The 21,315-nt window shown below is 31.5% G+C and overlaps 3 protein-coding genes across 4 annotated transcripts; 2 read left to right on the top strand and 1 right to left on the bottom strand.

Annotated features, from left to right (window-relative positions):
- Nucleotides 1-9,294: 9,294 nt before the first annotated feature.
- LOC122585769 (pectinesterase 2-like) lies at nt 9,295-11,282 on the top strand. Its single transcript, XM_043757892.1, has 4 exons — nt 9,295-9,904; nt 10,179-10,385; nt 10,475-10,716; nt 11,091-11,282. The coding sequence occupies exons 1-4, from the start codon at nt 9,416-9,418 to the stop codon at nt 11,257-11,259; spliced, it is 1,107 nt and encodes a 368-aa protein (XP_043613827.1). The 5' UTR covers nt 9,295-9,415; the 3' UTR covers nt 11,260-11,282.
- A 266-nt stretch (nt 11,283-11,548) lies between these two features.
- Nucleotides 11,549-17,207, bottom strand: LOC122585770 (polyadenylate-binding protein 1). Its single transcript, XM_043757893.1, has 6 exons — nt 16,978-17,207; nt 16,706-16,808; nt 15,628-15,701; nt 14,614-14,805; nt 14,403-14,533; nt 11,549-11,836 (listed from the first exon to the last, which is right to left on the bottom strand). Exons 1-6 carry the CDS (start codon nt 17,095-17,097, stop codon nt 11,791-11,793), a joined length of 666 nt encoding a protein of 221 aa, XP_043613828.1. The 5' UTR covers nt 17,098-17,207; the 3' UTR covers nt 11,549-11,790.
- A 173-nt stretch (nt 17,208-17,380) lies between these two features.
- On the top strand, nt 17,381-21,211 carry LOC122580441 (mediator of RNA polymerase II transcription subunit 31). 2 transcript variants are annotated; one of them, XM_043752721.1, is made up of 7 exons: nt 17,381-17,466; nt 18,041-18,092; nt 18,235-18,332; nt 19,125-19,221; nt 19,363-19,441; nt 20,245-20,451; nt 20,873-21,211. In XM_043752721.1, exons 2-7 carry the CDS (start codon nt 18,046-18,048, stop codon nt 20,888-20,890), a joined length of 546 nt encoding a protein of 181 aa, XP_043608656.1. In that variant the 5' UTR covers nt 17,381-17,466; nt 18,041-18,045; the 3' UTR covers nt 20,891-21,211. The 2 variants fall into 2 exon arrangements, with proteins under 2 accessions (XP_043608656.1, XP_043608649.1); XM_043752714.1 differs by having other exon boundaries at nt 20,245-20,516.
- The last annotated feature ends 104 nt before the right edge of the window (nt 21,212-21,315 follow it).

The raw sequence follows: 21,315 nt of genomic DNA, 5'->3' as shown, positions 1-21,315 counted from the left end.
AAAGCAAATCAAATTATAAAATTACGTTTTTGAAAATATACAAAAAACCTATTATTTACAAACTTGTGCTATAGCAATTGAAAATCACAATTAATCACTTCTCTTGCTAAATATTCTTTCTAATTATTTGCATTTTATAAATGCTAAAATTAGATAATCGATTCTTCAAAACAAAACCCAAACATTCTCTAAAATAATGATAGCCAGGCATTTTAAAAATTAGAAGAAACAAAAAAAAAAAAATAGAAAGATCTATATGACTATATCCATGATCCATCCCTCTTGATTAACAAATTTGTGACTTTAAAATCTAAAACTGGACGCATATTGTTTTTGATGCTGTAAATAGAGGTGTAAGAAGCGGTTAACCGATTTCGGTTATTAATTTTAATAATCGGTTTCGGTTATTTTTTGAAACAGTAATGATCGATTACGGTTAACTTGTACCGGTTAATAACCGGTTTCTAGGTTTTAAAACTGGAACCTATCTAACCGATTTCGATTAATAATAACCGGTTAACCGATACCGGTTAACCTATTCGGTTTTTTTTAACCGCCTATTATAATATTGAGAAAGTGGTGAACAATGTGAAAAAACAATCATTTCCGACAAGCCTAAGCGACAAACCCATATTCCGAAAAAACTTATATTCCAAATAAACATCATTTTCTAAGCACAACAAATTTCATCATCCCAAATCTCAAAAACAACCAAAATTGATGTTGGATCGGATGAAATAAGCATTAATCTATATATAGTATAGATATATTGAAAGCAAATGAAATAATCTAATGGTACGATCTTTCTGATTATATATAAGTGTATGTATATAGTATGATTGATATTGATATATATATATATTTAATTAATAATATGTATATAATATGTGATTAACCGGTTAACCGGTTATTATTTGGAATAATTAACCGGTTATAGGTTAACCGATTAATAATCGGTTTTGGTTTTGAAAAGAGTAATCGGTTAGTAACCTACAGTTTCTGGTAACCTATAATCGGTTTTTACTATTTCGGTTATTAACCGATTTCGGTTACCGGTTACAAATCGATTCGGTTCGGTTAATCGGTTTTTTCTTGCACCTCTAGCTGTAAAGTGTAAAGAGGGGCCTAATTTGGAATATCATATGGGCTCGGAAAACTGACAAAACCATGATAATGGTTTTATTACTTTACAGTTTACACATTATTCGGGTGAGCAGCCCATAGCCCACCTACCGGCCCTAACAAATACTTGCCTGATTATTTATTAAGGCATTAAGCTATATTGTATACTACTCCATAAAAGTGAAAGTACGGGTGCAAGATTTTTTTATTTTTGTACAATAAGCAAGCATGTGTTATATATTTAAAGGGCTAATATGTTAGCGGAACTTTTCTCTAGATGAGTTGGTTTGGTTTGATGCCTTATAAGTCAGAGTTTTTCAGTTCGACTTGCGGTTATACATTTCTTTATTTTTGTTTTAACTCATTCAGTTTGCATTGTTATATATCTATCTCTATAATCCCTTATAAAGCAAACTAGCTTTAAGTCATTAAGAACAAAATGTCCCTCACTTTAATACATCTTTCTATACTCACCTCTACGGTTGGACTAAACTACCCCCGAATCTATCTCATTTTTAAAACAAAATTTCGTCGCAACGCGCGGGTATTATGCTCGTATTAATAATGATCGCCATTTTTTATTATTATTTTTTTTAATCATGGGCAGTAACGGGCCGGCCCAGCCAAATTATTTTTCCTTTGGGCCAACATGTAACAAATTAATGCTACCAATTTATGAGCTGATAACATTTTACAGTATATCTTTTTATTCAATTCTTGATGTACGAAATTAAGGCTACCAATTTTTGAAGCTCATAAGATTTTCAACTTTTGCTTATAAATATCTTTTTGTTCAATTCTTAGTGTATCTTTAATTGTTAATGTATAATGACTTTTAAATTCAATAGACCTACCTCAAAAAAAATAATATCAAATAAAACTCTTGAAAAAACATGTCAAGTTTTCGCACACAATAAACGTAACGTCTCTCGGGGCAACGCCCGGATAACATGTCTCGTTAAAAAGAAAAACATTATTTTGATTTTCGGGTACAAGTGGACAAATAGATGACCAAAAAATTGAACATTCATTTTCGTCGCATATAGCTTATATATCAACGATATAAGTTGAGTTACAAGCTAAAACAGTAAAACCTGAGTCAATTCGCCCAATTGAATAATATTTATATGTTTAAAAACTTTAGTCAATCCCGATCGATTGAATTGTAAACATGTCGAGAGAACAGGTTAATCATGGTCAGGTAACTCAGGTTTATGTCATTGAAGCGTTCATCTTCTCACTTAGTTATAATAATTTTATTTTGAAACTTTCATATCTACAAAAATGTTGAAATATGTAGTAATAAATACATAGTACAGATGGTTAATGGAAAGAAAATATAAAATATTGTAAAAATATCTTTGTTAAAAAGCTTTCTTTGTTAAAAAGCTTACACGTAGCATTAATACACACTAATCTCTTGTATGATGATGCCAGCAATACATTCAGTAAAATAAAATTATAAGATTTTTGAAAAGCCAAAAAAAAAAAAAAATAGGGTAAGATTCGAACCCGTGTTTATTTATATTAACAATGAATTGAAAACTAACTGAGCTAATCAAAACTTTATTAAATTTTAGGCATTTGAAATATTTAAGCTAATGCAGGATGGACAGCTGTTACTGTTCACGAACAGTTAACATATTAAAGAAGGTAATGATGGATAATATTTTTTTTAACGGCAGAAATTTTCTTTTGAACAATTGTAATGAGTTGTTATTCTAACTTAGTGGACTGTAGTTTCTTACTAGATATTAGACCCGTGTCCAACACTGGACACGGGATTTACGATATTATCAATATTAGATCTTCATACATTTAAGTTATAAAAGCTTATAATTTTAAAAAAATACGGTTTTAAGTGTTATATTTTGCAAGTTATATTACAATAATCATATGTTCGTCACTGTCATTATTAGCCTAGACATATTAATGAAATTGTTTGCTGTAGTCATTACACAAGGCACATGCTATATATAATAATTTATCCATTATAGAATATTTTGAAACCAGATGTACTCATAATGTGATATTATTATGAAAGATAATTAAGAATAAAAATATAAACATATTTGTGATCTTGTACTTGACATTTAGGTATATGGATTTAATCATGATGCGCGTCCATAATACGCATAGGTTTATTTTCAATCACTTGTTCTATGATAATATGATAACAATTAGGATTATTTGTATATTCATTGATAACAGTTAGGACTCTTGATTTGAGTGACAACTGTAACTTTAAACATTAAAATGCAAAACTAATATATGAAAAAGGGGAAAATTATCTACCTTTTTGATTGAGAGATAGAATGAATTTTGAATGGAGTTTATATTGATTTGGATTTAGGATTTAAGTAACCCTCTGTTGTAAATCATGTTTGGTTCTATGATTGTCCCATATCCTGTGATTCCTATTGTGTTTAAGACAATGATGTTGTATATCGTTATCTGTTATTATGTTTGGAATATATATCTAAAGCTAACATTGTATTTTATATCTAATATTAAACTAAATATTAATATTTATAATTATAAAAATCTAATCTAATATTTGTTATTAAGTCATTAGGTTTTGAAATAATTTTTTGTAGAAAATATTTGATATGTTAAAAAAAAATTTATTTAATTAAATGATAAAAATTTTAAAAAATTCTCTCAAGTTGACGGCTAAAAATAAATATAAATTAAGTATTCAGGGCTAAAAAGTGTAAATTATTGATGGAAAACAAAAAAGTGTAAATAATGAGACTTATTCTACAAATGATAATGATTATTAAGATTTTTAATTTGTAGTTTATCTAAATGATGACATCATCAAAAGTCAATTTGATGAAATCCAACGATGTGATTAGTTAATAAGTCATTAGTTCAACTGTCTTATAGTATATATAAAGATACAAGATATTTCCAAATCGTAAGGTATCCCAATCTTAGTTATTATCCCGATGTTAATATTGGTGTCTATCATGAGCATGAAACGGAATTGCACAGAACTATCACATGTTTTGGCCTCACAACTTATTCCAGAGTCACTAATATGTTATACATATGTTTAGTGGAGTTGTGTGGTTTAATTATGATACGAATATACGATCAATACATAAATATGTTTTGTTAAGGTCTACGATCCTAGTCTTTATCTTTTAGCGACCTCATTTTTAATGAAAAATATATATTTTAGGGATCTCTAAAACTGTCAAACGACAATATATTTATATCACCTCTAGCTTTTAAAGTAAAACTTAATGTCAATTGTTGTGAAGACAATTTTGGTATAGCAAGCTACCATTTGGGCTTAGCTATCATGAATAGATTAAGAGATATGTTACCAAATTAAAAATCACAACAAAGCCCATAATCAGAATTTTAAATCATGTGCTCGAATTGAGGTAAAACTGGGATCAAACCGGGTTTTTAAGAAGAACAGTTTAATAACTACCATTGGTTCGTTGTAAATGAGCTATATTGTACCGTGTGAACCGTTGTGTTTGGACAAAAATTGGACCGGGTTCAAAGAGAATCCATGTTAAAACTTAATATTATGGAGTATCTATGTTAAAATTCTTTTGGTACATACTTGTAAGGTATTTGGCCTCAATCCGATGTGATGTGAAGTTTTTTTTAGTCGTAAATCATACTGGTCGTTGTTCTTTTTTGTTTAATAATATTTGATAAATTGGCATGCTATTCAAATTAAGGAGCATTGCTTCTAGCATTACATTACATTACATTATATATTTGAGATAAACAAAAATAAAAGAGAAAATCACGTGATTAGCCAAATTTCATTGCGATAATATCAAATTAGCCAAGTTTTTTTGGATTTTCACAAAATAGCCAACAAAATCGCAATGAGATCTTCAAAATCGCAATGAGAACATCAAAATCGCAATAAGATTCTACAAAATCGCAATAAGATTATGAAGAATCGCAACGAGTTTATGAGAATCGCAATGAAATTCTGAAAATCGCAATGTGATTCTTCAGCATAATCTGTATGAAATCCTGCAGAATCTCTATAAGATCCTGCATAATCTCTACGAAATTCTCCTGCTGAATCTCGTTGCGATTATGAGAATCTCCATGCAATTCTACAAAATCTTATTACGATTTTGAAGTTCTCATTACGATTTTGTAGATCTCATTGCGATTTTGTCAGTTTATTGCGATTTTGTTGGTTATTTTATGAAAATCCAAAAATTTGTGGCTAATTTAATACAATCGCAATGAAATTTGTCTACTCATGTGATTTTCTAAAAACAAAAATAAGTTACATATTAGCTCTCCATTTGATAAAGTCACGATGTTGCCTTTTGTTATATGGATGATCCGTTGTGCTAGACAAAAATAAATTAATGTTTTAACTTTATAGATTTTTACTAGATTTTAGACTCGTGTCCAACACTGGACACGAGTTTTACGATATTATCAATATTAGATCTTCATACTTTTAAGTCATAAAAACTTATAATTTTGAAGAAATACGGTTCTAAGTGTTATATTTATAGTACAATAATCATATGTTTGTCACTGTAATGATTAGTCTAGACATATTGATGGAATTGTTTGTCGTAGTCATTCCACAAGCCACATGCTATATATAATAATTTCTTCATTATAAAATATTTTGAAACCAGTTATATTCATAATGTGATATTATTATGAAAGATAATTAAGAATTAAAATATAAACATATTTGTGATCCTGTACTTGACATTCAAATATATGTATTTAATTATGATGCGCGTCCATAATACGCATAGGTTTATTTTCAATCACTTGTTATATGATAATATAATAACAATTAAGATTGTTTTTATATTCTTTGATAACAATTAGAACTCTTGATTTGAGTGACAACTGTAACATTAAACATTAATATGTAAAACTAATATATAAAAAGGAGAAAATTATGTACCTTTTTTATATTGAGAGATAAAATGAATCTTGAATGTAGTTTATATTGATTTAGATTTAGGATTCAAGTAACCATTTGTTGTCAATCGTATTTGGGATATGTATCTAGAGTTCACATTGTATTTATATCAAATATTAAACTAAATATTAATATTTATAATTATAAAAATCTAATATAATATTTGTTAATAAGTCGTTAGGTTTTGAAATAATTTTTTTTAGAAAATATTTCATATGTTAAAATTTTTTATAATTTAATTAAATGATCATAAATTTTAAAAAATTCTCTTAAGTTGATGGCTAAAAATAAATATAAATTAAGTATTCAGGGCTAAAAAGTGTAAATTATTGATGAAAAATAAAAAAGTATAAATTAATATAAATAATAATATAATAATATACTTGGATAATGATTATTAGGATTTTTAATTTGTAGTTTATCTAAATGATGACATCATCAAAAGTCAATTTGATGAAATTTAGTGATGTGATTGGTTAATAAGCCATTAGTTCAACTGTCTTATAGTATATATTAAGATCATACTAATTTTATGTTCTATTTTTTTTTTTAAGTAAGATTCGTTTTTTATAGTTTACCAAGTCATTTTAGTCCATATAAGTATTTCTACCCGAGCGTTGCCCCGGGAGAAAAACAAAACTCTTGTGACAAAAGTTAAAAAAAATTAAGCCGAAAACAGAATTTTTGTGGCAAAAGTTAAGAAAATAGAAGTTGTGGTCAAAAGTAAAGAAAATGAAATCTCAGTAACAAAATTTAGAAACCAAAAGTTAGGTGGTAAAAAGCAAATAAAAGAAAACTTTTTTAATAAGACTTAAAAAACAAAGTTATGTGAAAAAAGTATAAAAGTTAATAAACTTAAAGTTGAAAACAAAGTTTATCTGACGAAAGTTTAAAAAACAAAAGTTATGTGTCGAAAAGTAAAAAGAGAAATGTAAAAAAAAAAAAACTCTGTAGTGAAAGTTTGAAAAGTAAAAGTTATTTAGTAAAAATAAGAAAGAAAGAAATTTTTGATGGAAAATGGTTAAAAACCAAAAGTTATGTGGCAAAAATTAACTAAAACAAAACTTTAATGGCAAAAGTTAAAAAAAAAAAAGTAAACTTGAAAACAAACTTTGTTAAATATCCTTTTGTACGTAACTACCGTTAGTTAACCAAGCAACACCTAACGACCGTTAAGACCCGTTGGTTATTTTTGGTTTTGCAATACGAAGTTGTACCATTTGCATAAAGGGTGGTACTATTAGCTACAGTACCACCCTCCATGGCCGACCTTGCAAATTAGTATATATAAATAGTACCACCCTCCATGGCCGACCTTGCAAATTAGTATATATAATAAGGGAAAAGGTTAGGTAAAGCATGCAGTACCTATCTTAGGTAAAGCAGGGGGTGATTATGTAAAATTCAGGGGGAGTTTATGTAAAATTCAGGGGGTTATGTATGTTTATTAAATTCAAAGGTTTAATATGTAACTTTTTTTAATGTGGCAGTACCTAAGCTTAGGTAAAGTCTGCAGTACGGATCATTTTCCCATATAATAAATATATAATAATTTGGAACCATTTTTATAAGTTTATCTATATGTATAAGTCTATACATATATGGTTGTGGGTTCATAAAATGACTTCGTTGGTGAAGTAAGATTCACAAGACTAGACAACAAGTACATTTAAAATGCATTGACATCTAGCTACAAAATATGCTAAAAATATATGTCTTTGGTATTTTAAGGTCTTAGACAACTCTGAATTTGTATATAACTATTTCTCTGAAGCCAAGTAATTGACTTTCTGGAGCTGCAATTAAATGATCATAGCATAACTAACATATATTGAAGGCAGCTCAACTGTAAACTATTCGATCATTTATTCCTTTTTAAGGCACTCCTTGTGTCTATGAACACTTGTTTATTTTGAATACTATGTCGTTACATTAGTCATTCAAACATATGCTCATTTTGTTACATTTATGAGCCCACTCCTTAATATATTGTAATGAATTTGGAATAATAATTAATTACTGATATGATTTATGTTAGCAACAATAATCGTTTTGAAAGTCGATATCAAGACCCGCTAAATGTTTGTTGAGAGAAAGTAAAACTCGATGTAGTTCTACATCATAAAAAAAAAAAAAAAAAAAAAAAAAAAAAAAAAAAAAAAAAAGTAAACCAATTGGGCCATATCTGAGTTAGTGGATCGGCATGTTGATATCATCTACCTGACCCGAGCCGGAACTAATTAGATAACCGATTTGAGATCTTCAACCCTAACTTGATACTAACCGGTTTAGATTCAAATCAAAAATAGGTTGAAATAATGTAAAAGATTGTCAAATTTTTACCAAATTATATTTAAAGTTAGAACTAAAGATGAACACATAAAATTTTATTTTTTTGGGTTTTAGATAATTTTAATCTTTCAAAAGTAGATAAACATAGATTTTAGTTATAAATGAAACAACCAAATCGAAAACAAGATAAAAATTTCTTATCTTATTATGAAAGTCACCATATTTAATTATACTCAACAATCATTTACTCTTTTAACCCATTATTAAAAATTTAATAGCCGAAACCCTATGTTTATGCACCGATCATTCTTGAAATTCCAACATACAAATCCCTATATTATAGATGCTCAAAATGTTTTCCTAAATCTATATTATCTCGGCCACAAAAACCACGTCCATACTTTTTTCTTATATCATAAATTTTAAGGGTAGGTATATAATATAAAAAATACAATTTTTTTTTTTTATTCCTGTTTCATTTAGCAATTTCATTAATGCCTTATAAAAAAAAAAATCAAAGTTTAGATTGACGTGATCTAACCATGATATCTTCATAATACTTGGCGGTTGCTCAATAGAAGTAATTTTAATGTTACTATTTCTTTCAAACCAAAATTGGTCCCCTTCTTCCTTTTTGCTAGTTTGTTTGAAGTCTTCTCTTTTTCAAATATATATAGTTTGCAATTCTTTTTTTCATTATTGTGTCTTTTTTGTCTATGAAAAACAACTCTTTATTTAGAATAAATATTGACCATCTCATATTATTATTGTTTTTTATTCAGAGATGGTGAGAGATAGTAGTAAAATATATGAAGGTGTGATCAATATAGAAAGAGAACAAAGATAAATTACAATAATCAATTCACCACAAGAACCATTAAGACATACAATTGGCCAAATCCAACTCTTTGTCACCCTTCAAACATATATTCCTTCTTTTTCTCTCCATATATATACACACAGATATGTCAATATTCGTATAGACAAAGTTTTCTAAATTGAACTATCTAAACATACCAAGAAGGAAAAAGATTCATATATCAACAAAAAGGTGGTGCAATGGTAAGAAAAAGATATATGTTTCTTATTGTTTTGAACACATTCTTGATCCTTTTTCATCCAACCCTTTCGGACGATAAAATACCAATCCCTAAAGACCCAAAACAAGTGCAAAAGTGGTTTAAGGATAACGTAAAACCATTGAATGCCCGTAAAGGGACCCTTGATCCGGAACTCGTGGCTGCAGAAGCCAAGCCACGGGTCATAAAAGTCATGAAAAAGGGGGATGGTGATTTTACGACGATAAAAGAAGCTGTAAACAGCATTCCTCCTAAAAACAAACAAAGGGTTATTATATTTATCGGGCCAGGGGAATACCCTGAGAAGATTAAGTTGGAGAGGGATAAGAAGTTTGTTACGTTCTTGGGCGATCCAAAGAAAATGCCTACGTTGGTATTTAATGGAAATGCGGCAACTTATACCACCGTTGAAAGCGGAACATTAACAGTTGATGGTGATTATTTCGTTGCTGCTAATCTGCATATTAAGGTACATTACATTTCATCTCACATTCTTGTTATACAAAGACATTATATTCATGCATATTAACAAGCGAAATAATGCATAGCTTTCGGTGCATATGACACAATAACTCTTTAAATGTTACACGGATTGTGGTTTAGATCAAATCAAATTAATTTGACCCCTTTTGACTTGGTCAAAAGTTACGGTTGTTGGTTCGAACATGTATTGATATGTACCCAACTGGTCCATTTTTTTCTGCCTTAAACATGCATAAATGTTTATTGTTTGTACTATGTAGAATTCTAGCCCAAGACCTGATGGTAAAATGAAAGGAAGTCAAGCGGCAGCAATGAGGATTGGAGGGGACATGGCTACGTTTTACAACGTTAGATTTTACGGGTTTCAAGATACCTTCTGTGACGATCGTGGTAGACATTTCTTCAAAGATTGTTATATAGAAGGCACTGCTGATTTCATCTTTGGTAATGCAAAATCTCTCTATCTGGTAAGCAAATGGTTCATAATGCATTTTTTTAACTTTATATGTTCATTTGCATTTTGTTCTGAAACTGTCTTACATTAATGGGTTTGCAGAACACAGAGATTCATTGCATTTCAGGAGAACTACAGTCATGGATAACCGCAAATGCTCGAGAAATGGCTGAATCAGAAACCGGGTATGTCTTCGTGCATTGCCCGGTCACTGGGGTGGGACAAGGTTGGTTCTTAGGAAGAGCATGGAAGAGGTTTTCAAAGGTGGTTTTTGCTTACTCGGATTTGGGCCGTCTTGTTGACCCTAAAGGATGGAGCTCTAGCAATCAACCTTCACCTAAAAAGTAAGTTTGTACTTTGTATAATCAGCTATTTCTTGAACTGGGTTGTTTTTCCATTATCAGCTCATTAATTAAACATAATACTTCTTTACTATAAATCATCAGTGATACATATTTTCATGTCAGAAGTGGCACAAAGTCTAGTTTCTGAAGACCTAAAATCCCCTGATCATTTTTGTCAATGTTATTATTACGTTCATTTCAAGAACTTATGAAAATGTCAAAACGAACAAAAACATGCGTGTGGGTCAACCCAACCATGCCATATACAATAAAGACAATGGAACCCATCTAACCTGATATGCAACTCGTGGGACCATATCATAGCTTAATGTTATTTCTGTAAACTAATAGCGGGCGTCTTATCATTTATGTAGGAACCTATTCTTCGCGGAATATAAGAACACAGGGCAAGGTTCTGATATGGTTGGGAGAGAAAAATTTGTGAAGAAACTTACAGATAAAGAAGCAGAGCCCTATCTCAGACTTTCTTATATTGAGGCTTCCAAATGGCTTCTTCCACCTCCCAAACTACCTCAACATTAGTTTGAAGATTTAGTGTATACATCATTGGCTACATTGTAGGAGAAAGGGTATATGCATACACTTGTTTTTGTTTAATGTTTGTAAAGCATGCGTATGAATAATAAGGGGTAAGAAACTTTAGGTTGTTTCTACACATCAGTACATTAATTCATACAGTTTCAGTGACATATCGCCAAATGACAAGCGAGGAAACTTCCCCCCAAAACAGTTCAACAATCTATGAATTTTTAATTAACTTTTGCCAAATGAAAGGTTTAAAGTAATTCAAAGACCATGTTGAAATTATGAGTTAGAGCAAAATAGTTTTACGGATACTTTTTTTAATTATGCTGACTATGAGTTTTGGGTTCAAACGCATGTTAAAGTGCTTACAAAAGAAATTTTGAAAGAGTAAGCTAATGTAGGGGAATTGGCAATGCAATCAATGGTACATAATGATACACAGATCTTAGACTACAGACAATGTCTATTAGTGGGACTCCGTATGAGCATTGCCTCTTTCAGCCACTAGAAAAACACCTCGAAACTTGATTAATATGGTCGGTACCTCATCGGCCTCCTAGCCCTTGGAATCCTTCTGCACAGTGACAAGAAAACGTTGGTATCTAAAATGTAAGCTACTATAAACTAATTATGCAAATATCACAGTGAACTAACATACTGCTCTGTTCCAAACTTTTTTAAGGTACCGGCCAAATAAATTGCATAGAATTATATAATGTCAGGTCAAGGGAATTATTTCATGAAACCAAATTAATTGCAAGGAATTATATAATCTCCGAGGGTTTTGTAGTGAGGGTAGTGTAAATTAAAATCTCATTAAACCAAATTAATTGCAAGGAATTATATAATGTCAGGTGAAGGAAATTTTTTATAACCAAGTATGAAGTAGATGTACAAGCCCTTAACAAACATGGATTGAAGTCATTATATAATTCATAAACGAGGGGCTACTCATTTGTTATTGTATTAATCTCATAAGATATGATATAAGTCACATAACATAACCAAATCAACTCATTCACAAGACTGAAAACAGCATATGCTAAACCCAAAAAAATGTAAAATCAACTCCCTGACCAGTAAGACTTGAATGTTTAGGGGAAATTTTAAGTAATTTACAATGGTAAGTGGCTGAAGTAACATGAAACTTTCACATACAAAATTTTTTTTAACTTTTAAAGGAAGTCTTAAAAAGATAGTGACGCACTTTGCTGGACAAAGGGTGGCCCCTAGCAACAGTTTTTCAGTATGCTAAGTGCTAAACACAGATAGATCACTTCTATCATGTTATGATTTCTATAAGATGCAACAAATTCCAGGCTTTGAGAAGTCAAATAGAACTACAATTGCTTTCAAACGGGTCAAGTCACTAGTTCCAGGTTAACGTAACATGTTGTACGCATTGTGATAACTTTCAAGTTAAAACAAAAGAGACTTTAGCTCATGCCATAATGTATTATGTCATGTTAGCATGTTCACTTAAAAAGAATTGAAGATTTGTCTAGTAAAGCTAACAAATCCTCTAGCCAGTGATTATCATGAACTTGTGCATTGCTTTCATAGTTTTACATAGAGGTAGCAAATGGGCAAAACGGTAACCTGCTTATATGCTATTTTTATTGGCACTCAAAACTGACCAGACCGGGATGGGGGCCCAAAACACTCAGAGTCCATTTTTTTAAAATATGATAGAAACATTTGAGGTACATGTGATTGCAAAGCCTAAAAACTTTATAACTAGTTTTGCCTTCACAAATGCTTTTGATGACTCCCACCCACTCCTGCCTCACCTGTTTGACCATTTGACCAGTTCCCCTTTTTAGTCAGATCGTAGGTGCAACACATTTAAATCACTCCACAAGACCACCGTACTAATCCACAAGGCTGATAAATATCCTCTTTATGCATGAAACCTACCCATGACATCACTATCAAAACGTTGAAGAAATTGCCAATCAAGTTGACCACTACTGTAACTAACCTCTGCAGCATGCCTTATAAATTAAATACATGCTTCTAACATGATATCAACTATTTTCTTTCAATTTATGCTACACAGTGTTTCATGATCAGAGAGCTAAAGAAATATAGCGAGCAATTGGAATAAAGAATATCTAAGTTTGTTATTTAGTTGTGAGCTTGAAAGTGATCATGTGAATTGAATAACCAAAATGACCTACCGGAAATAGTAATTACTTTGATACTGTAGTTATTTAAATTGTGTCTCATGAGCGTTAAAGGAATTGGGGATTCTTCTAATTGTATTTAGTAAGGGAATTGGAAATGGTAGTTATATGTTTAAGTTTTTGACAATCTTTAAGTATTGTAAAGAAATAACATTAAAGTACAAACTCAGATTAAGATGATTTAATTTTCTATCAACAGGAGCAGTACTCTTTATTTATTAATAAGCTCAAATAAGAAACTATCATTAAAACTTTCAACAACTATAAATCTAAATGAGAAATGTAGATAACATGTAGTTACATAAATAATAAATGAGTAAATTTGTATTATAGCATTCATCTATATAATCAGCTTAGTTGAGCTGGTATGGAACTGATTCTGTAATACTAATTATTCAACTCCATATATACCAGACACTTATAACCAGAATAATTTTATTCAAACGCAAGTAAATCATCAATATTGATTCAAGTCAATAATCAGATAATCAGTTTCAAATAGCACATCAAAACACCCCGTTATCATCTATAACACAAAGTAGCTTTAAACAAACGCATTGGGTTAATTCTTACTAATACACCTAGAGCAGCCGAGATTGTTGCATTGGAAGTGGTCTTAGAATTATGGGACAATAACGTATACTTAACTACAGTAACATATACTACTTGTGGTATATTCTAAACTTCTGGATAAAAACAGACTTAGGTCATGAAAGAGCCTAAATCAGTAAATGGGCTACTAATAACAACCAACAGCAAGATAGTCTAATTGGCAAGTTTCTGATAACAGAAACCCCGGAGTTTCTGTTCAAAAAAAAGAAAGAAAGAAACCCCGGAGTCATGATTATTATAACGATACGATCATCTAATCATCTTATGTAACACCACAAGATGGTTAAAAAGAAAAGCCATAATGAAACTGCACAGCTAGCGAGTATAGAGTCTGATACATACCCATAACCATATGGAGAGTAAATTGGTGGGATGGGCATGTAAGGTCTTCGTGGATTAAAACCGAAATATGGGTTGGGACGCCTCCCTCTAAACTGTTTCATCCCAGGAACATTGGTTCTTTTGGCAGCAACCTGCACAGCTCAAAAACTCAGTAATGAAAACCCGAGGTCAATTTTGTAACATTACACCCTATATAAAACCATTTTTTTACCTTCAGTTGACGACCATGCAACTCTGATTCATTCAAGAGGATAGCATTTTGAACAGCTTCAAGTTCCACAAATTCCACATAAGCAAAACCCTTCGGTTGCCCAAATTTGTCGGTTAATATTGTCACCCTGTTTACAGTTCCACATGATTGAAAATGCTGCTGAACCTCCTCAGGTGTACATGCATAGTCCACCTGAAATTCAGAGCATGAAAACTAGAGGTTACTCAAATATCTAGAATAATAACAAATATGAACAGTCAATGAATTATGTTACCATTAACAAAGAACTAGCAACAAAAACATAACATAAAACAACCATCTAACGAGAAAGGGGATTGATTGTAACGCACATTTTCAAATCACAAAGTATCTTCAAGTTGGGACATAACGCAAACTGTTATGATAGATAAGTGACAAACAAAAGGACCCACCATCTAAATAAGATTGCTTAATGACTGTGTTCCAAGAACTATACACACAGTTTGGTCAAGGTCCATACATTTTGAAACACACTTTGATTCATGTTCAATACACTATAATAAGGAACAAGTCAGGGCATCTTTATTCAATTCAAAAACATATCATAAGTGCCTGACCAATACAAGCAAGGTACTTTGGTCTCAAGAGAATACAACATGTTTTCTGTTTGAAGCCACAGCCACCCACTACACCAAAGATCAGTATATATTGATTTCATTCCACAATTCTATAGAGATACTTCACTTAATGAGGTATATTACAACCACAAAACCCACGCCATGGCTCTAAAACTCATAGTCCACGAAATTACCGTTAAAAATGACTTTAGACTGATAACACCAGCCATATCATTCCATATATTTAATAGAAGTCAAATTACTTAAAAATTACTCTCATCACTAACCATAAAATGACAAGTATTAGTTTTCCAAGCCATGTAACTAATCATATAGAACACAGCAACACTCTTAGTTTTTGTAGACTACATCAAGTGCAAAATACATTAAAATAAAGTGAAAGGACAGAGAGCCTCACATTACCAACATATATAGAACGGGCATCCGCCTCCTCTTTTTCAGCCTGAGTTGCAGAAGCACCAGTAGAATCATCTACTCAAAGGCATAGTAAAAAAAAACAAAAAATCATGTTAAACATGCTAGATAGGATATCTAACTAAGACATACATTAATGTTTAGATTTAACAAGTGGAAACAGCACACTCTTGAAGACAAAAAAAAAAGTGGCACAGAAGAACTATAGCTAACACAATATACCAGATTTTTCAGAAGTGAACATCATTAAGAGCATGTAAATAACTAGTTAAGCTTTAGTAAAGCCCTTTTGCAGAATGTTCATATAAGGCATTAAGGCTTAATCGGTTAATTGTGAGCCAGAAAGAATGCTATAGCTGGTAAACAAACATTGGTCAATAGGACATTTTTACGTAATTTCTCGGGAAATGTTTCACTAAAACAAGAAGATATAAAACTCACATTAGTGCAGGAACAAGTAATGGTTTTTTAGTTTTCTGCCTAAGTTTTATGTTTATGGAACTGCAGATACAAAGCTTCCCACAATTATCTACATTTACCTTTCACCCTTTTGTAATCATTTTCAATATCAATAAAACAAAAAGATAGGACGTAAGCTGCTAATTTCAGGATCTATCTCTGATTCTATAATAACCGACAGAGAATAGACGTCTTGCTTAATGAATCTGTTTTCCAACTGTTAGTGCTTAATTTCTCCTCACCGTGTTCCTTATCAGTGTGCTAGAAAGTGCATTTGTATATTTAGACTAAAAAAAACACACTACCAATCTCATCATAACAATAAACGTTATATAAACTTCCCACCGTTGATACCAAAAACAAACACAACGCTATCCCAATTCCCAAGTTCGTTTCTTAATTTCACGTCTTCACTGTAAAACATATACACATTGCAATTTACGTCTACCAACCAATCACATAATCCAACCAAGCGTACAAACATTAACGACATTAGCATGTACTCATTGTGACACACAACAAAAATTATACACCACCTAACAAAATCGATCGATATATAATAAAACACGATATTCCGACGATACATAGAAAAAAGATAGCACCTTGAACAGAACCCATCTCCTTTTCGACTTTAGCCTGCATTTCTCTAAGTGCTCCTGCTTCTTCTTCTATCTCCTTCAGTCTCTTCTTCATATCCTCCAAATCCTAAATTTATTTCACCAAAAAGATATATAACTTATTTAAAATTAATAAATTCAAATTCAAATTAGGGCTTTAACTCACTTCACATTAACACATTCAATCCACAAACATTTAATTTAAACTATATAGATATAAATATATATATATATATTAGATATAAATAGAAACAAACCTTGGAGCTAGTATTATCATCGCCTTCAGTATCGTTTCTGGACATCTCAATATCGGCATCCATTTCAGTTTCATCAGGTATATCTGCGCCATAAACTTCATGCTCTTGTTCTTGATCCATTTTTCTAATCTAATTCCCGATCTGCGTGTTTCTGTGTGTGTGAAAATTACACACACTGAGGGTTTGATTTTTTATTTTATTTTTTAATTTTATTTTGAGAATTGATTGATGATAATAATAGAAAGGGATAGAAAATATGATGATGCTGAATAAGGGTGATTTTGTTATTTGTTTTATCTACAAGGGTGTTTTTGTAAATAACTTTTGGGCCTTAAGTCAAGGTTTCTTAGTTGACCTTTTTTTATTAAACATTATATATTGGGCCTGATAAAGCCCAGTTTATTCTAAAGAAAGTTAGAAAACTGATTCTAGCTGATGGGGAAAACAGAAAACTAAAGACGTTAATCGGCGGTGGGATCTCCGACGACGGTAACCGCCGTTTGCTAGCTCATTATTACTTATCAAGTTTATTTTCAATCTAAGATTTTTAATTTATATGTATTTATCAGCTCAGTTTTTGTTAGAATTAAGTAAAGCCTTAGTTTTTTTTAATAGTTTTTTTTAATACTTAAAACCCTAAATAATATTGTGGATATTTCTTATAACTATGTGGCTGTAGAAGTTAAAGATGTAAATTTTTGGAATTTGATTAGGATTTGGTGTTTATGACGGTTTTCGGGCTTACGAGGTATTACGACTAAAAGGAAAAAGGGATTCGGAGTTTTGTCGAGGTTATTGATTTATTAGTAGGTCAAGTTATAGTTTATAGTTATATTGAATATTATGTTTTGCGGACGTTCACTATGCACTTAAGAATTTATAGAAATGCTAAGGAAATTTGCAAAGTACGTTGGATTTTATGTATTTGTGTCGAGTTATAAGATGAGTTCTACTTCATAAAATGAAATGTGGTTCGTTATCGTGCTTGCAGCATTTAAGCAGTATCTGTGTGTGCTATTTTTTTTACAGTAAATAATGTTTTTTAACCTTGTTGGTGTTCTAGATCACATGGCTTCGGGTCAAGAAATTGATGACTCTTCCAATAACGACACCTCGTAAGCTGTTGTTTTTCGTGTTTAAAAGAATGGGCTACATTCTCAGTTCAGGCGCAAGTTAGGATGTGGCTTATACTACTAGGATTTAGGATATAAATTAGCATTTGGTAGATCGTGTTTCTGATCTCTGTTATTTTTACAGACCCAAAAAGGTATACAAGGATCCAGATGATGGACAGCAAAGATTTTTGCTTGAACTTGAATTTGTGCAATGTCTTGCCAATCCAACTTACATTCACTGTAAGTTTGTATTACTGTAGAATGATATCCACATTATTTCTGAAGAGGATACTCTTACATATTGGTCTTTGGATATGTGTTGTCTCCACAAATTATTAGGAAACTTTGAGAGTTAGAGCAAGTGTTGCTGATTTATGCTATAATATATTCTAGTAGTCTATTAGGAGATAATTAATAGGAGATCTTTAGATGTACGTTTTGAAGGTGATTATCAAATTAAAATTTATAATTCAAATAATCAGTTATAATGGAGTGGCCTGAGAAGACAGCTTTTGACTTTTGAGTGTGCTTCTATTGTTTTTTTACGTTGTACAGAGTAATAATCAGATAATCATAGGTTTCCGCGATTGGCAAATACTGATCATTAATGGCTTAATAGATAAGTCATGTTATACTGTTTAATAACAAGCCTTTAATTTTTCATTTGAAAATTCTAACTGTATGACAGTTTTTGTGAGAAAAGGACTGAGAGACGTGTGAAATGAGAGTAAAAATTTCTCAACTGTATTGAAAGAAACGTTGAACATGTAAAAATTTAGTTTAATTAATCAGTGCTGCTGCAACCTTTATGATCAGATATCAGAAGCAGAATCTGTTTATTCAAACATCAAAAGGTGATGATTGCAATGTCAAATCATAATAATGAGATAATCCATTCGAAAACATAAATTCAAACATCCCAGTAATCTTATTCGGTTTGGTCTTAATCTGCTTCATTTTCTCTATTTGTATATTTATGAAGCTTTGAGGTTGCTGATTGGGTGTAATTAACACTTTAAATTCCCAATGCAGATTTAGCTCAGAATCGTTATTTTGAAGATGAAGCATTCATTGGGTACTTGAAGTACCTTCAATACTGGCAACGACCAGAATACATAAAATACATTATGTAAGTGTGCTTGCCTTTCGAATAAACATCCATGGTGTTTCAGTCTAACAAGCTTATGTTGTTACTGTTTATGTCAAGACTCATTCTTTTTTGTTCATTTTAATAGCGTATGGATATTTTCTTGTTCTGGGAGTATCACAGGTATCCACATTGTCTTTACTTTCTGGAACTTCTCCAAAATGCAAGTTTCCGCAATGCGATGGCACATCCAGCAAATAAGGTTGCATCATTTGGAATCACTTGTCATTTCGTTTTCTTATCTTTTTCTTTCACACGTGTTCTTTATCATGAATGTTAATTTAAGTTTTTAATGAACTTTAGTTTCTTTGGTGAGAGTGTTTAAACTTATACTTATTTCATGTATGAGGAAAGTTTCAAACATCCACAAAATGATAAATGAATGGAAATCTATGAGTAAACTATTTACTGTTATAGAGCTGCTAGTTTTGACTATTGGATTAACTTTTTTTTTTATAATTTTAAGTTTTAATGTTGATAGCAGAGTCATAACTGGAGGTGGCAAAACAGGTGGGTTGGTAACAGGTCAAAAAGGGTCCATAGGAAACCGGATAATCTCTACGTGTGGGTCGGGGGAGTCAACTACAGTAATCTTTTTTGTCCCACACTTCCACTTTATATTTAGTTTTATAGTTAACCACTTAATTTTAGCAATTTCTAGTTGTATAGTGAATTAATTTCTTAAATATGACTATAAACACCATGTTATTAAAGTAACCTCAAATTTTTATTAAGTAAAAGTTTTAATAAACTTTTAACGCATTTGATCTATTCTTTGGCTGGTTTATAAGCATGTGTTCAGGTTACCACCTCTAATCATCAACTCCTGCTTATTGATTGACAGCTGGGATCATAGTGTACTAAATATGGGATGTTATGTTTCTTCCAGTTTTTCTTCTGGAAATAGGAGAAGATTTTATTATCTTCTGAATTGCATTAAGTTGGCACGATGTTAAATTCATTTATACTGCTTCTAACTTTCCTTGTATGTCATGGATCTTTTAGGAGTTGGCACACAGACAGCAGTTCTATTTTTGGAAGAACTACAGAAATAATCGGCTGAAGCATATATTACCAAGGCCGCTTCCTGAGCCTACAGCTGCACCGCCATCTAATGCACTTCCACCGCCTATACCACCTACAGCCACTACAACGTCTGCTTCTTCTGTTCCCGTATCTGCACCTCCAGTACACTCACCGATGCAATACGGGGTACCTCCTGGTCCGCCTCTAACAAAAACTGACCCAAGGAGTGGGCTCGATAGAAGAAAGAGAAAGTAAAACTTTTTTCTCTGTACGTCCAGTCTATGGGCATGAATGTGGCTTCTTACAAGTGGCAAAATGGTTTGGGTAGGGGGTCAAATTGGGTTTGGGTTCACACTGGCTAACATGCCTTTTTCTTGAATTTTACTAATTATTTTTAGATTAATATATTAGACAATTTATGCATTTTGAAGTAGAACCACTTGGGGGGTTCGTGCATTTTAAATACCTTTTAGGTCATTTTGACCCGGATAACTTGTTGGAGGCAACATACAACTCGGATTGAATCATTTACCCATAAATTAGGCGAATTTTATCATTAATTTTCCATTTTTACATCTCAGAATGACCAACATTTTTCATTTTACAGGAAAGACGGATAATTTGACAAATGACAAGTTATGTGGAATACTTCTTGGTTGAGGAAAAAACGTATAAGCGTGTGGCTTCTCAACCTTGCTCATGAGTCTACCTAGCAATATATGCTACTATCTTTTATATTTAAGCTCATGAAATGTCTAGTATCCAGTAACTTGAGAAGAAAAGAACATACTAGTGTCTCTTCAAGAATAGTTCTAGGTATTATCTTTGTGTAATAGACCGAGTATGTAGCTTGAATTTTGTAAGTTATGGCTTCTTGATTTGGAGGGGGTGTATTTTCTTAGATCCTTATGCCAACTTATTTAAGCCGGTTTGGAGTTTTTGGTCATATTCTAAGAGTACATACAATGAATGTTAACGACCTCTCTCCGATCTCTATGTTGTATCACCATGGCTTCTAGCGTTTATTATTGCTTCCAGGTTTATCATTAC

Source organism: Erigeron canadensis, chromosome 1, assembly GCF_010389155.1.
Source record: "Erigeron canadensis isolate Cc75 chromosome 1, C_canadensis_v1, whole genome shotgun sequence".
NCBI classification, from domain to species: Eukaryota; Viridiplantae; Streptophyta; class Magnoliopsida; order Asterales; family Asteraceae; genus Erigeron; species Erigeron canadensis.
Note: the sequence above shows the minus strand (reverse complement) of the source record. Positions and strands in the feature narration are given on the sequence as shown.